The 15,041-nt window shown below is 47.1% G+C and overlaps 4 protein-coding genes across 4 annotated transcripts; 1 reads left to right on the forward strand and 3 right to left on the reverse strand.

Moving 5' to 3' along the window:
- The first annotated feature begins 6,305 nt into the window (after positions 1–6,305).
- Positions 6,306–7,014, forward strand: LOC131215615 (spore coat protein SP96-like). Its single transcript, XM_058210007.1, has 2 exons — positions 6,306–6,502; positions 6,578–7,014. Exons 1-2 carry the CDS (start codon positions 6,364–6,366, stop codon positions 7,012–7,014), a joined length of 576 nt encoding a protein of 191 aa, XP_058065990.1. The 5' UTR covers positions 6,306–6,363.
- Positions 7,015–7,834: 820 nt separating this feature from the next.
- Positions 7,835–8,512, reverse strand: LOC131205220 (uncharacterized). Its single transcript, XM_058197234.1, has 2 exons — positions 8,414–8,512; positions 7,835–8,349 (listed from the first exon to the last, which is right to left on the reverse strand). The coding sequence occupies exons 1-2, from the start codon at positions 8,426–8,428 to the stop codon at positions 8,026–8,028; spliced, it is 339 nt and encodes a 112-aa protein (XP_058053217.1). The 5' UTR covers positions 8,429–8,512; the 3' UTR covers positions 7,835–8,025.
- A 2,273-nt stretch (positions 8,513–10,785) lies between these two features.
- On the reverse strand, positions 10,786–11,193 carry LOC131215616 (uncharacterized). The gene is made up of 2 exons (XM_058210008.1): positions 11,185–11,193; positions 10,786–11,115 (listed from the first exon to the last, which is right to left on the reverse strand). The coding sequence occupies exons 1-2, from the start codon at positions 11,191–11,193 to the stop codon at positions 10,786–10,788; spliced, it is 339 nt and encodes a 112-aa protein (XP_058065991.1).
- A 3,410-nt stretch (positions 11,194–14,603) lies between these two features.
- LOC131215618 (uncharacterized) lies at positions 14,604–15,009 on the reverse strand. The gene is made up of 2 exons (XM_058210009.1): positions 15,001–15,009; positions 14,604–14,915 (listed from the first exon to the last, which is right to left on the reverse strand). The coding sequence occupies exons 1-2, from the start codon at positions 15,007–15,009 to the stop codon at positions 14,604–14,606; spliced, it is 321 nt and encodes a 106-aa protein (XP_058065992.1).
- Between the last annotated feature and the right edge of the window lie 32 nt (positions 15,010–15,041).

Here is a 15,041-nt window from a genome sequence, read left to right on the forward strand (position 1 = left end):
GGCGCGCGCTTCGTCGCTTTCCAATTGTCATGGCCGAACGGAGTGATAATGTTGGTAGTTGGTTGGGCAAACTTCGGTGGTGCTTCGGTGGGGGGAAAGCTTGAGGCAGGTTACCTATGAAGTCAATTTTATTCGTCACATTACTATGTTCAACATTATTATATCTTTTTAACACCATCTACCACATCCGCGTCCGATCGACTGCTTTGAAGATCAAGCCCGAACTTTTAACATTTTCTTTTCCAGAACAACGTCAGTGGAAATAAATGAAAGCGGGCAGTTTTATAATAATTTTTATTTACCTGATCTCTTATGCTACTGTTTATCACTATTGCTCACCATACGCGAGCACCCATGTACAGTTTCGGTGTTTTATTTTGCTTACAACGTTCGCTTCCTGCTTCGACACTGCGCGGCTCGTAATGACCCCCCGTTTCAAGGCTTCCGCCTCGAGGGCGTACAGAACCCTGGTGCTCCCACTCTGTGGCGCTTCTCTTCTTTAGTGGTTCCTCGCCGTCCTCACGGACAAGGATGTTTACTTTTCACGGCCACGGCAGCGGCCTGAGCCGCGCTCTCGGTGCAGGCTGCCTGCAGCGCGATCGCATTCGGTGACGCAAGAACCGGTTAATCCGAAACCGCCTGGTCTGACGAGAAACGTGATATCACGGCCAGCGGGCACGCACTCCGATCGTGCGTTAGTGCGTACTTCACTGCCAGTTTTTCGTGCCGACTGGCGATCGCTCCAAGCGCGCCGAAGAATTCATATTTCGTAACAGTGGCCATGTTTATGTTGCATGTCGTTTGCTTTCAAGTAGTCTTCTTTTATTGTTTCATCGTGTCGCAGTTTTAAGCTTTTGGATTCGATTGACAGCTTGTGCGGACGGAGGTCGCTCCGTTGTGGTTTGAAAGCAGTTTGACCATTTGGAAGAGAGGAAAACGAAGGCCAATCAATCCATCTTGTAACCTATTAGCTATACCCACATTTTTTGCCCGTGGGCTCAGCTCAGATGCATTGGGGTCACCAGTTTGACTTAGTTTGATACCTATTTCTCGGTACAGTTTCTCTTCACAATCCTCCCTTTCTCTCTCTCTCTCTCTCTCTGCGTCACTCTAGCTGGTCGGAAATAAAACAATCAAATAATATATCGCCTATAAAGCCCCCCCAAAAAAAAAACAATACTAAGAAGCGTGAGCTGAGTGTGATCACAGTAGAAATTGGAACTGCCGGCAAACGGTGGCAGCGGTGCGGTGCAACGCATAAAAGTGTCACTTTCGAATCTGACCACGTGCCCACCCCTCGTCCGCACTACCTCGGCGGTGGATCGGCGAAAAATTCGACAACGAAGCTACACGATCATACGCCCGCTCGTCGGTTCACCGTCGCGCAAGTCACGCGCCCGGCGGTGCCGCATTGGACAGTGCGGCCAGCTGAGCTTTATAACGCGAATTGCATCATTGCACGCACGAAACACGCCGCCCCCTCCGTGGAGCGATATTTGGGAAGGGACGCAATCGATCATCATCGTCATCATCATCGGCGTCGGTTAAAGAAGGAAAGGAAAAAAAATGGCAAAATAAAACTATTCACCGTGGCGCGTTATGCGGCCGCGGTTTCTACGATTGACGAAATCGGTGGCTCTCGAAAGTGTAGGAGAAGAGCAGAGGAGCGGCATTCCAACGCTCAGCTGGCCATCCCGGAGAGGGCGGCCTTGACGATGATCATGCAGATGCGCTTCAGGCGTTGCGCTTCGTCCCGCTGTTCGAGCCGATCGCGTAGCGGCAGCGTCAGGAACCTAACAATCTGCACCAGATAGATGAAGAACACGAGCGTCACGAACTGTGAAAGGGAAAACACACCCAGACACATCAGTCATCCGGAGGCCCGCACACACCGCACTCGTGACACTCACAAAACTTCTTCACCAGCAGATCGTATGCGACGGCGGAATCCGTGGTCGCGCCACCCGAAAGGTCACCGGTTGGCGCCGACCCACTCGGCAGCCCGTCGGACCCAACGTCGAGCGTAACGTTGACGATCTCTGCGATCATGATCTGCGCAAGAAAACGGGCAAACAGAAACGAGCTAGAATGCGGATCTCGAAACCGTGGGGCCTCACACTCACTGAGCACAGGGCGCGGGTTGGGCACATCATCATCGCAAGTGGGCGACGCATGCACCAGCAACGCACGCACGCACGCAACAGAACACACAGCGATCCTCGCGACCACACGGAACACACGCGCTCAACGACCGAACAACGCACACTGCCGAGGATGGCGCCACGAAAAATACGCGACACCCGCCATGCGGCAACGTTCGCTCTCCTCGCCCGAGCTCTCTCTCTCTCTCTCACGTTCGATTCGACCTTCGACGAAGGCACCGACCACCCGTCCATTCTCTTCAGCGCGCGCGAGGTGGGGATGAAAAGCTGGAAAATTCGCCACCAAACGGGCAGACGGCGGGCAGATGACGATCCAGCGCTGAGAGATGATCGCGCCTTCGCGATACGTTGATCTCACGCCGAACTGCACCCCGATCTACTAATGGGCCGAGTAGTGAGCTTGGGCATGGCACATACCAAGGTACGTGACCGTTGCGACAGAACACCAAGACGGCCCGTCGTCGTCGCTCCAACATTCTGCCCAACTGCGCTGCTCGCTCGATCGTATCTATTTCAGGTTTTGGGACGGAGGCTTTAGGATAGGGTTTTTTGCTACCCCTGAGGACCGCGGTTGGTGTTAAAATGCCGCGAATTGGAACGTGTTGCCATTTGGACGGGGATTTTATGATCGCGCACGGGTGTGTGTGGGTGCTGCAGGTCGGGATCGAGTTTTCGACGTTTGGGCTGCCGATATGTTGGCCATATCAATGCGCCTGGGGTCGATCTTCTTCAGCTATGCATGTGTTTTTTGCCCCGTGTTGGTTAACAATGTTGTTTAACATAAATTGAACAACGCTGTCTCCGTCTTTCACGATTAACTGATTGCTCGTTAGGCTGTAGGACCCAATCGATTGCGTGTGGAGTGATTTTCCAAATGCTCGCCTTTTAGCTGGCCCCGCTAATTAATTAGTCGAGCCGTGGCAAAAGATTTATTCACCACTCCCAAAAATAAAAATGGCCTTATTATGTCACCGTGTGTTTCTGTTACACCGATCTGTTACTGTGGCGTCGTGCGCCAGCAAAACCGACCCGATTGCACAACCGGAACGATTTGCAACGCCATCCGAACCGGACCCATCCGAGCCGGACCGTGGCCCTCAAATTAGGTGTGAATTGAATGCGCCAATAATGTACCGCACCCGGGAGCGGCGCTACCGAGATGGTGAACATGATTGGCGCCCCGGTTTCGATTGTGCGGGCTGCCGTGGCCCTTTTATGCTTGATAACCTTTCGGTGAGTAACGCATTCAACAACGGCTGCATATGTGTGGCTGCAACTGTGGTTCACATTTTTCGTCCCCAGCAATTAGTCAAAGGCTGTGGTCAAAGGAAACATTTACCGGTGCACGGGCCGAGCTTTCCAAAGTATTAGGTTGGCGAAAAAGGAATGCGAATGTTTTTGCATGAAATTTGTGAAAAACTTTAGAAATCGATTATCACAGTCTTCTCTTGATCCCAGTTTCTTATCTCTCAGGAAGTTTTGCAATGCAAGAAAAACTTTCCAATCGCTCGGAGCGCGGTCCGGACTATGTGGCGGATGTATTGAAACCTCCCAACCAAACCGCCGGGGTTTTCGGTGAATCACTTCAGACATGACCTTGCGTTGTTCTCGGCGTCCAGTTGGTGACAGTAGTGATCCGGAGTTTAGTGTTTCGCCATACGGAATCAGCTCATGATAAAAGATTCCTTTCAAGCCCCACCAAATACAGAGTAGAACCTTCGTAGCCGTGAGTCCTAGTTTGACCACCGGTTGAGCTACTTCAGCACGCTTACACCACGATCGTTTTCACACTGTATTATCGTATGTATCCCCCCCGTTTGTTATCCCCAGTACCCATTCGTAGTCCTGGTTTGGACCTCGACTGTATCAACATTTTCGAAGACGAGACTGCCTGTGCGAGGTGCATCTTTAACATAAAAATAGCCTGAACGGGATCAACGAAACCAAAATTGCTCGAAATAAACTCTGTGAAGCTTTGTGCTTGGACGTGTTTTGGGTCAGCGATTTGAGTTTCTGAAAAAGTCACAGGGGACCAGATCTAGGGGAATAGTGTATTGTTTTGGCCAAAAACGCAGAAAAAAAACAATGAGCAGGGGCGCAAAAGCCAATTTTTTCCACAAATCCGGCTGTTTGTGATAAAGATTCTTTGCTACCAACTTTTTGTAAGAGACAAAAATCGACGATGAGCCAAATCTTGTCTAAGCAAAATAGCTGTCAAAAATGGACTGATTACTCAAAATGGCAAAATGGCCGTTTTACCACAAGTCACAAACAAAAATTGAAAATCGAGTATACATAGTATACACCAATTACAATTTCAACGGTCTGGCGGCCAAATCACCATCTACGGAGCACACAAAAAAAAACCGGAATTCTTTTTCGCCAACCTAATCTTTACTCTCATCTACCAACGGCCACAGCTCACGGAACGTTGCGGAACGGCGTCCGCAGCGAGTTGGCAAATGCCATGTCAACGGCGACAATTTCCATGCTCCGGGCCGCTCCCTCTGACTAACGAATAGTCGAAGGTTAAGGGCTCGGAACGATCACGGTGACGATCACGATCCAAGGCAAACAAGAACACCAAGGACACGGTGCGGCCCGAAATCCCAAAAAAACAGGATCAACTTCTCCGTTTAACGGCAATTCGACACCTCGCGGATCCCGAAATGTGGGGGCAGGAAAACTCTCTCAATCAACTTCTGGCCAGAAGCGAACGTCGGCCATCGGCAGCAGTTTCTAGCTCATGCATATTCGGATGGCCTCGAAACGAGTTTTATATTTCGGCTCAAGCCACTTCGGAGTGGGGCTTTTTTTCCATCTGCCATGCCCATCAGACCTTGATGTCATCTAGGCTCTGGGCTTGGATCTGACCGGTCGTCGATCGCGCATTAAGCACCGCAGAGATGCGCGGCACGAAGATGGTGGGTTTCCAAAGTTTCCAATCGGCTGACCTCTCAAGCCCATCGTCACAGAGCTGCGGGCTGGCTGATTCGTGGAAAATTATGGGCTACGGATTTGATAATTAGAGTAAACTGACAGCCACCGAAACGTGCCTTATCGTGCGATCGAATGTGGCCAACGAACGTGGCGACCCTGGGCGGCGCCTGAGATGGGCGCCGCGCAGCTGAGCACATTATGGTGCAGTCATAGGCGTGATGCGCGTCAAGCACCCTTCCTTCGGGTGAGTGCTCTTCGCGCTGCAATGGCTGGCCACCACGCAGCCTACCAATTATAGTATCTAATTGACCACCCAGCCCAGCCACCCCAGCACGTTGCGTCATACCCGGGTTCGGTGCCACGTGTCGAGGATCGAGCCTCCGCCCGTTGATTCAGGTTAAGTGTCCTTTCGGGCGCACGCTATTGCTACAAATCGGTTGCCAAACCAAACGCCCCACTTCAGAGAACGCTCGGTGTGAGGCTGTTTACCGAGAGCCGCTTTCGCGCACCACGCAGGGTCAACTGGGATCAAACGGCGTGCCTGGGGGGCTCCGGACCGCGCTCCGAGGGCACTGAGCCCCCAAGGTTACACACCCTCCACCGCAAATGCTAATAGGTCAACCTCCGCGGCGTGGCGTCTCCGTGGTTGCCAAACGTGCCGTGAATTACTAACAGCAAGTCCGTTCGTCCGCCGGCCCGGCCCGGATTAGCATAGCTGATAGCAGGGACCGAATTCGCGATCGACCCCCTCTCGCCCCCCCAATAAAGGCTCCACGAGACTGTGGCCGATCCTTCGGAACGGCCACGAGTGTGGCGAGTTATCCGGTCGGCATTGTCCTTGGGTGCTTTTTTGGCCAACGCGTTCTGTTCCACCCTAATGGCGTTAATCTAATCGGGAAATACACAGCTCACTCGGCCGTCCGGTGGCGAGCGAAGAAATGGATTCGAAATCCCCACCTCAGTGGCCCGATCCGTGAAGAGCCGTGGCCCCATCCGTGAAGGATGCATCGGCGTGCTGAAGTGGCGTGGCGTGATGGTGAGTTTGATGTGGTTCTCTTTTTTTTGCGTTTCGCTGTTGTGAATGTGAAGATAACCGGGCGTGATGCGCCCGTATAAAAAGCTGCATTGGGCGTTTGGCACGGATCAGTCGGCCACAGCTTTGCACGGTGACGGTGATTTGTGGGGTTTTCGTGAGTCGTCGTGGTAGACAGCGGTTGTGACAGCTCCAAGTGTGCCTCGGGTGAGCCGAATCCGACCGACGATGAAACTGTTCCGCAGCGGCAGCAGTGCCTTGCTGTTCGCTCTGATCGTGGGCCTAGTGTGGAGCGAGCAGCTCGAACAGGACGATGAGACGAATGATCTGGAAACGGCCGAGTCGGCGTTCCTGGACCCGAAAACTGGTACGCCCCCCGTCGGCTGAGCACCGGTGCCCTGGAGCCACCTTAACCGTTTTCGGAACCCTTTCCTTCTTGTAGTGCTGCTGGCCGGAGTCGCTGGTCTCGCCGGTATCGGTGCCCTGGTGGTGAAGGGTGTCGGTATCGGGAAGCTGCTCCTGCTGGCCAAGGCCGGCGGAAGCTTCGCGTCCGGTGGCTCCCACAGCTCCGAGGAGTGGGACAGCTCCTCGCACCCGTCGTACCCGGCGTACAAGTCGTACCCGAGCAGCTACTCGTCGCCCGACAAAGGGAAATCCGCGTCGTACTCGGGCACGCTGAAAGTGTCCGGATCGCTAGCGCCGGTGAGTTCCCCAACCTCCTCCACACCAACCACCTCCCAGTCATCCGCGTCCTCCCTTTCGCTATCATCTGCACCTTCATCACCACCATCACAGAGCTCTGCCAGCACTTCCGGGGCCACCACTGCCAAAACGGGGCTCTCGCTCGACGATGGCGATGATCCACTGCCTGAAAAATGAGTTTCAAAATTTCAGGATCATTAACGGCACCCGGCACAGGAGCAGCACCGTTGCATTAGGGTAAAGAGTGCATTAGTGTTTCCGTTAGCCTTTGGTCGCGACGAAGAGACTGGTTGGCGAGGCGGCCCGGGACCCAGCGTGGCGTGGCAGTGCCGATTGTCTAAATTTTTCATACACTGTTTTGCTTACCAAAAGAGCGCCAACCCTATTTATAAGACCCCATCGACCACCAATGTGATACTCACTCATCGAAATACACGTGCGTTACGCCCATGAACCCATCAGCCATCAGCGCTTGCAGAAGCATTCCTTCGAACCGGCTGTCCGAAACACGAAAAGTCGCCGAGCATATCCGATCGATTGTTGCAATCCATTTGACCATTTGAGCCTCGCTTGGTGGGCCCTCTTTTGAGGTGAAGGTTAAGTTCGCACGTCGCTCCGGCGGGTTTGCGCGAAAAATTAACACCGGAAAGCCACACGTGCCACCGCGTCATTAATTGCAACACCAAAACCGTAGTCGCAGTGATCGCGCTTCGATTTCTAGCTCCATTTCCTACCGCCGAACAGGGGGACGCATCACATCGCGGCAACAGATAATCGTTTTATTGGGTTAGGTTAGCCATAACGCTACGGTTGCTGCTACTATTTCCGCCGTTTTGACACGAAACCTTGGACGATTGCCGGTGTGGACACAAACGATATAAAACTAGATTGGTCGTGCTAGTCTAGCTCTTTAAGCATGAATCAAAATAGTGTGACTTTTGGAAAGGGTCTTAGTTTCTTGAAAGTTACAAACACGTCGAAGTTATGCTTCCTGGAAATGGTGAACGACAATTTTATTCATTCTAGCGTGACGGAGAACGTATTCTAAAAAGCAAATAAAACATTTTTGTGATTGGCACTTTGACGAATAATGAAAGAATCTTCCGTCTACTAGGAAGAGTAACGAACTAAGACACTGCTCGTACGGGTCATGTTTCAGTAATCGGATCGGTGCCTGCGACAGCTGGCTCAGTAGTACCACCAGTCGTAGTAGTAGTACGGTCTGTACCAACGGTACCGTGGATAGTACGAATAGTAAACCCCCGGATAGTACAACGGACGATAGTAACGGTACGTGTACGATTCTGACTGCTGCATATCGTCGGAAGCTTGCAAACTTTCCCGTTCCGTTATTGGACGTGCCTCGCGTAGCACCTTCACTGCCGGTTCCGGTGGAGTACCGTAAATCGCCGGTATGGGACGATCCTTCTCAGCTTCGGCCATCGCTACCGGTTGTTGAAGCGTCGTCTGAAGCGTCGCGCAAAGAAGGTACACCAAAATAAACAAACGGCTCTGGAAGAAGGCAAAATAAAGCAAATAACATAGGTTATTCGGTTATGAATCGAGTTTTACACACCATCGTTGGAATCATCGATCCTTTGCCGCACTCGTAAAGCGTTACTGTCGCCGAAGACTTTCAATCGACCGTGGACCACTAGCGACTGATCGGAAAGCGTGCAAACATAAAACACGTCTAGCACAAACGATCGGCGTTTTACGTACTGCATTTGCAATAAAACAAGCAACAATAGCTATTGTTAGCTTTCCATTGTTTTTCCCCCAGTGCGCACTATCGTCGTGATTGAAACGGAGCGCCTCCATCGTTATGTGTCACCCTGTATACCCTGTAGCACGCCATCGCTTCGCCGTCATGTCGCCTACAAGTATGCAGCACGCTTAACACAGATTCCTGGGGCAGTCTCGCATTCGGTTCGCACTTACAAGATTCAGCATTCATTTGCATAAATTTTCTCATCCACGCGCCTACGACGGAACATCTGTCTCACTTTGTGCGATAGGAAATGCCCATCGTGATTTAAATTTGTGTTGGAACGCCCTGCAGGTATGGTCCTAATATAGGAGAAGGGCTTACAACTCACCTTGACCAACTCTGCAAACCAGGGCCAAACTGATCGGTTTAACTATCCAAGTGGCCAACCTGTGCCCATTATCGTCATTTAAACTTTAAGCTAATCTTCGAATGCGAATGCGCCATCGGGCCTCTCGTTTGACGACAGCATTTGGCGCGCAGAATTTGTTTCCCATTTCCTGTGCTTCAATCGCCATTTGCAACGGACTGATCAAGCGCTCGTCCCACTTCCATTGCCTTCATTCGATCGTATTTGCGATTTGCGTCACTAAACCTGTTTATCGTGGGCCCTACCGTTGGTATTTTAGTTATAGCGACTGAAAAGACCCCAAAAACTTTATGATTACCGATCGCGCTCACTTATCCTGCCTCGAAGGCCTGCCAAATATATCTTCCACCGCGGCCCGGCACGCAAGTTCTCCAATCCTCTTTTCCGTTCTTTTTCGGGAATGCAGCGCGCACGGCGTTGAGATGCCGCTTTCCGATTCAGATTCGCCGGTTCCTGCTGCCCAGTTGGATGGTGTTTTCGAGGAGCCAGATTTTCGAAATTGTGGCCCATTGACGTCAATCGGCGGGTGTGTGCAGTTAATGATTGGAATCCGGTCGGGAAGAAAGTCTCGGATGGTGTCCGAGGCCGGTGTGGGAAGATCGTTTTCTTTGTGCGCAGAAAAATAAACCCAAGAAATCGGGGCCGGTTGACGTATCCGAAGCAGAGGTCCGATGTTGCTAATAAATACTAACTCCTAAATTAGCACGGGATGGCGATGGGAATTCACCTCAGCTCACCTTTTTCCGGTCTCCGATATTTGCGTAAGCGCGATGCGATCTATTAACAGAAATGATTAAAAACCAAAAGTTGCAAGCATTTTTCATACCCAACTCGAGTATTTAAATAGACAAATTTCTGGGAAGCGAAATTGAAGATGTGTGCCGCAGCACAAAATGATTTGTTCTGGTATGTATTGAAAACAGCAGCACACAACTAAGGGATTTCTTTCGTATTTGTGTTTGTCGATGTATTATATATAAAGTAAGTATGTATGTATGTATATAAAGTATTATAGTATTTTGCGCCAGTAGTTGTAGTGGTGTGACGACTAGCCAGTTCTGGATAGTAGGGATAACCGACCCGTATGTGAAGAAACCTCACCCAGTATTTTCACCAAATATATAACACCCAATTAATGTCCAAAACCCCTTTTCCGTCAACCTTTGCTAGCTCCACAAATCGATAAAAATTCATGTTACATGTTCATCTTTGACCATGTGACAAGACACGTTACATCTTTCCCCATCAAAAGGCCATCTTTTGTGAAGATAGCAATTGGAATTGGAAAGTTCCTTCGCGCATTGATAAGCAAAAAAAACAACCTATTATAAACACATAGTTCAAAGCGAGTGGATAATGTGAGGATAATCTAATATATGCTTTCAATAACGAAAAAGAACAGTCAACAAGCGTAAAGGTGTATATAGAACCAAAGTCAAACTTAGTAGTGTAAGTGTGCAGCAGTGTCACAATAAGTCTGAAACGCAACATCGAACACAGTATGGTGTGAAGTTTCTAACATGGTTAAAGTGAAATTAGTAATATACTTAATAATAATATATTAATATTATATTAATATATCATATGCAAATCGTAATATTTGGTTTTCTCTCATTGATATAGTGTTCAAGTAGCACACAGCATTATAGTTTTGCATCCATTTTATTGTGAAAATCGTGTAAAAAGAATATTCGTTCAGTACGTTTTGATGAAAAATTAAATACCCACTCAATACCAAAGGCTATTAAGCCTGTTTCCAGTTAAACTATCGTGAATACAACAACTCATCGACACACATTTGCACAGTGATTTACCAATAGTGTCCATAATGGCTGTAGTAGTGCCGAGGGTAGTGGTAGAAGTACCGAGGGTAGTGATGATAATGTGAATAGTAACCAGGGTAGACGTGAATTATTCTGCGATAACCGTAACCGAACGATTCTGCCCTATCCATGTCGTCTTGAGCCATGTCACCGGCATCCTCATCAGCGTTCAAATTTTGCTCGCCTGCCAGAAGTCCGGCCACTTTTGATTCACGTGCTTCAACCAACGACGGAGAAGCCTCAGCGCTGTCCGAGACTTGTTCAGCCGCATGCGGCATGGCGGCAACTGCAGCGATAACTGCGAGCAAGCAGAGAATCTAAGCAGAGCATAGATTTATTCGTGTGATTCTTCACGGACAAAACGATGTCTTGCAATATCCACTTACCTTGAACATTGTGGCTACCAAAACCAAGACCGTTTAAAAGAGACTGTCCAGTAGTGATGTGCTAACCTCGCAAAGGAATTTAGTTCAGTGATGAGCTCATCTAACTTGCCGTGCTTTTATAGGCCAAAGCTAAGTATGCACCGTTCCATCTTAGGCAAGGATGACCCCTTCACCGCGATAATTGTTTCCCGATGTCAAAAATGAAGCTTTTACATCGTTTTTCTTTCGAAGGAACCCGAGTTACGAGATCAAAGTTCAACTTAATTGCGATTTGGGACGCGGTTATTAATTGCCTGTCTTTTCGTGTTCCGCCGAAGTCGAATGATAAGAATTGCGTCAAGCGGCGTATATGCCCTACGTTCTGTGGTGGAGCATTTAATGTGTGATAATGTGAGATGAAGATTGTGAATTTTACATTAGTTCAAAACAGTGCAATTTTGGTTTCAATGTGGGGTATTGTGGCGTTCAAATTTGTTTAATAAAGGTTTCTGGCAATCTCTGAAATTGGTGGTTGAATCGTTTTGTGTACAGCTTTTATGTTTTTTCCCAAATTCTACTTCTCTAATGTGTGTAACATTTTATAAGTAGAACCGAAAACCTAAATTTGGGAAAAGTAGTTTGAAAATACTCGAATAAAAGTGTAATCGTTTCAATCGGGCAGCCAGTTTCTGTGTACCTAAAATCTTTTAGTGATCATGACCATCGGTAGCATCTACCAAATCGGACTGCGATATGTTGCCCGTGCTTCTCATACCATATTCCAACAGTGATTGGGCAATCAGTCACTAAGTTCCAGTCAGCATGCCAAATAAAAGTATTCATCAAATACATGTTTGATTGTGTGGGAATTATGCCATCATCAGTCAAAATTATGGCTTATGGATGAAATTTTCTTGAATGTGAGTAATTGTTATTGAGCATACGTGTATATTTATCTTTCGATTACGTTGTTACATTGTGTTTCTGTCCCTCTAGTCAGAGTTTAGCTAAACTCTATTACTGCTACGGTATCACATAATTTCAAGGTTCATACGCAAGGCAAGCAAAGGCAAGAAATCATAGATTGATAAAAAACATCGAGATCTATTTCGGATTCAACAGAACACATGCTCGAATATTTGATTGTCAATTATAGATTTTATTCATTGAAGTGAACCCGCCAACCAGTCTATATTAATACAATTGGGTAAGATAGTGATGAACTTTGATTGCTTACAAAATAATAGTTACCAAATAGGTAACAAGTAAATACTTATCTTCAATTGTTGATGTCCTTATCGTTAATTCCTGTAATTTCCATTGCGCTCTGCTGTTTTCAATGCAATTAAAAATTGAACGCATTTGTCTTGTTGTTGAAACACATCCCAGGAAAAGGTGAAACCCATTACCAATAATAGCGGCTGTAATACGGATAATGTCTATAACGGTAGCTAGGGTAATAATATCCATAATGGTATCTCGGGTAACCGTAATAGTAACGACGATATCCATAACCGAATGTTTCCGACTTGTCCATATCATCTTGACCCTCCACGGCACTGATGTCCTCGTTCTCATTGGTGTTTCCTGCAATTGGTGAAGGAGCTTCGCGCTTTGCGATCGGCTTCATGTGGCTCGGTCCCAGGGGTTTCAAAGTACCGAAGGCAGCTCTCTGGTTACCGTTGGGCATTCCAGCCACGAATGCGACAACGGCAAGTAGACACAGTAACTGCGGAACCATACAATTTTAGTTCTTTTCTCATTGTCACACAACATTTTAAACTTGTACCTTAAACATGTTAGACTTTCCTTGAAACGAAAACTTTTAGCGTGGAACACAATAAATCTCTTTAGAAACGGGATGACTTCCCAATGCACAGTTCAGATTCAGACTGATCGTCAGTTGCACGTCGCACTGCCTCCTTATATAGAACATGCGAAAATGGCCACCGTTGCTACAGTAAATGAAAGGTAGGACTCCCGAAATCTGCTGACGTCACATGTTCGTCCAATTAGAAAGATTATTTGAAAGCGATAAATTTTTTTGTGTATAATGTTTTCAACAATAGCCATTCGTTCGGTGTGCATAACGTAGTAAGTTTGTAGTGAGAATGACATGTCAGAGAACCGTATGGGGCTGCAACTAAACTAAAGTCTTTTTAAGCAGTTATGCGAATTGTCTTTAAGAAGTGGACAGGACATATTCGTTTGCCACATTGATGAAATCTGAAAATAGAATTAGTGCGTTTAAAGTAAATATCGGTTAGAGAATACCCTCGGATCGGTAATCCCGGCGACAACTACGGTCACAAGGGCGAAGCAAAGAACATTTGAAAATATTAAAAACTAGAGTTGTTTATTATGTGACATACATTTGGCCCAAAAAGTAGCACACATCAGCAACTTAAACTGTTGGAAAATACGAGATCGGAGCTCTAGAATTTCCGACCGATTATTCATTCGTTTTGGAATTTGACTGTCACGCATGAGTTTTCAATTCACACCTTGGTTAGAGCCCCACTGCAAGAGCATTTTCAAGGTTGAAGTACAGAGACGCGCACTCTATGGTTAACGACGTGCATAAAATCTGCACATATCAGGTTCGGCTCTGTTATCGTCAATGAAACCTGAAAAATTCAATGGAACTTTTGACTGTATAAAACCTTTTCTGTCTTATTATTAAATATTTAAAAACAAATACAAAAAATGGTCAAACCGTATTTATACAAGACAATATTTTTGGATCATAACGCCAGCCCACTCCGATCATTAAGAGAAAAACTAACATTTTAAGGCATAAACGTCTGTTCTATTGACACAATGCGGCAATAACACTTTTTTTCCATGTCATTAAAATATAAAGCTATAAAGTATGTTTGCTAGGTTTTATGTTTGATCTTTATTCTCTTTAATAGTAATAGCGCTTTGCAGTGGTTCAACATTTTTTCATAGGTCCGAGAAGATAGGAATGTCAAAAAACCAAGTTTGGTCGAATGTGAACAGTATTGCTTACAGTTTTCTTCGATTGCAGAGGCGTGGTGAATCATGAGTTGTTGCCAAAAGATAGAACAATCAATAAAGAATGCTTCCTGCAAGTTATGCGCAATTTGCTAGAAGCAATTCGTCACAAACACTCGGATTTGTGGGGATAAAATTGGCTTTTGCGTCCCTGCTCACACATCGTTGTTTTTAACACGATTTTTTGGTCAAAAGATCAAATTATCAAAAGATCAAAAGATCCCACTGTATTTCCCAACTTTGACCCCCTGTGACTTTTATTTGTTCCGGAAATTGAAGCGGAACTCAAATTACTCAAAGTTAGCAAAGGATTGGTTGAACATAATTTCTTTCCGTTCTATTCCTACGTTACTTCCCATGATAACGATATGATATTTTTTTGGTACGTTCAGTAGACTTTATTATTATTACTTTTTTGTTCGTTAGTAATAACCTCCATAGCCATAACCTCCGTATCCGTACCCGCCGTATGCGTAGGGATAACCATGACCATAATGATATCCTGGATAGATTCTAGGATACACATGGATCACCTTGTGATAGCCATGGCCAAACGTTTCTGCCCTTTCCAGATCATCCTTCTCCTCCACAGCTGACTCCTTGGCTTCGGTGGGCTCTAATGCTTCGCGTTTAACAATCCGTTCCATCGGTCGAGGAACCGCTGGGTTGGAGGATGTCTTCGGATCGGCATATCCTGCAGCAACCACGACCACGATGGCGAACAAACAGAGGATCTATTGTATGAGAAAATGGTAGATTAGTAAAGATTGTTACGACTGAACCTTCACTTTTTACACAAAACACAATTTTCACAATTACCTTAAACATTTTGTTTAAGTTTATGTTTTGTTTTGATTTGC

Source organism: Anopheles bellator, chromosome 1 (assembly GCF_943735745.2).
Source record: "Anopheles bellator chromosome 1, idAnoBellAS_SP24_06.2, whole genome shotgun sequence".
NCBI lineage: Eukaryota > Metazoa > Arthropoda > Insecta > Diptera > Culicidae > Anopheles > Anopheles bellator.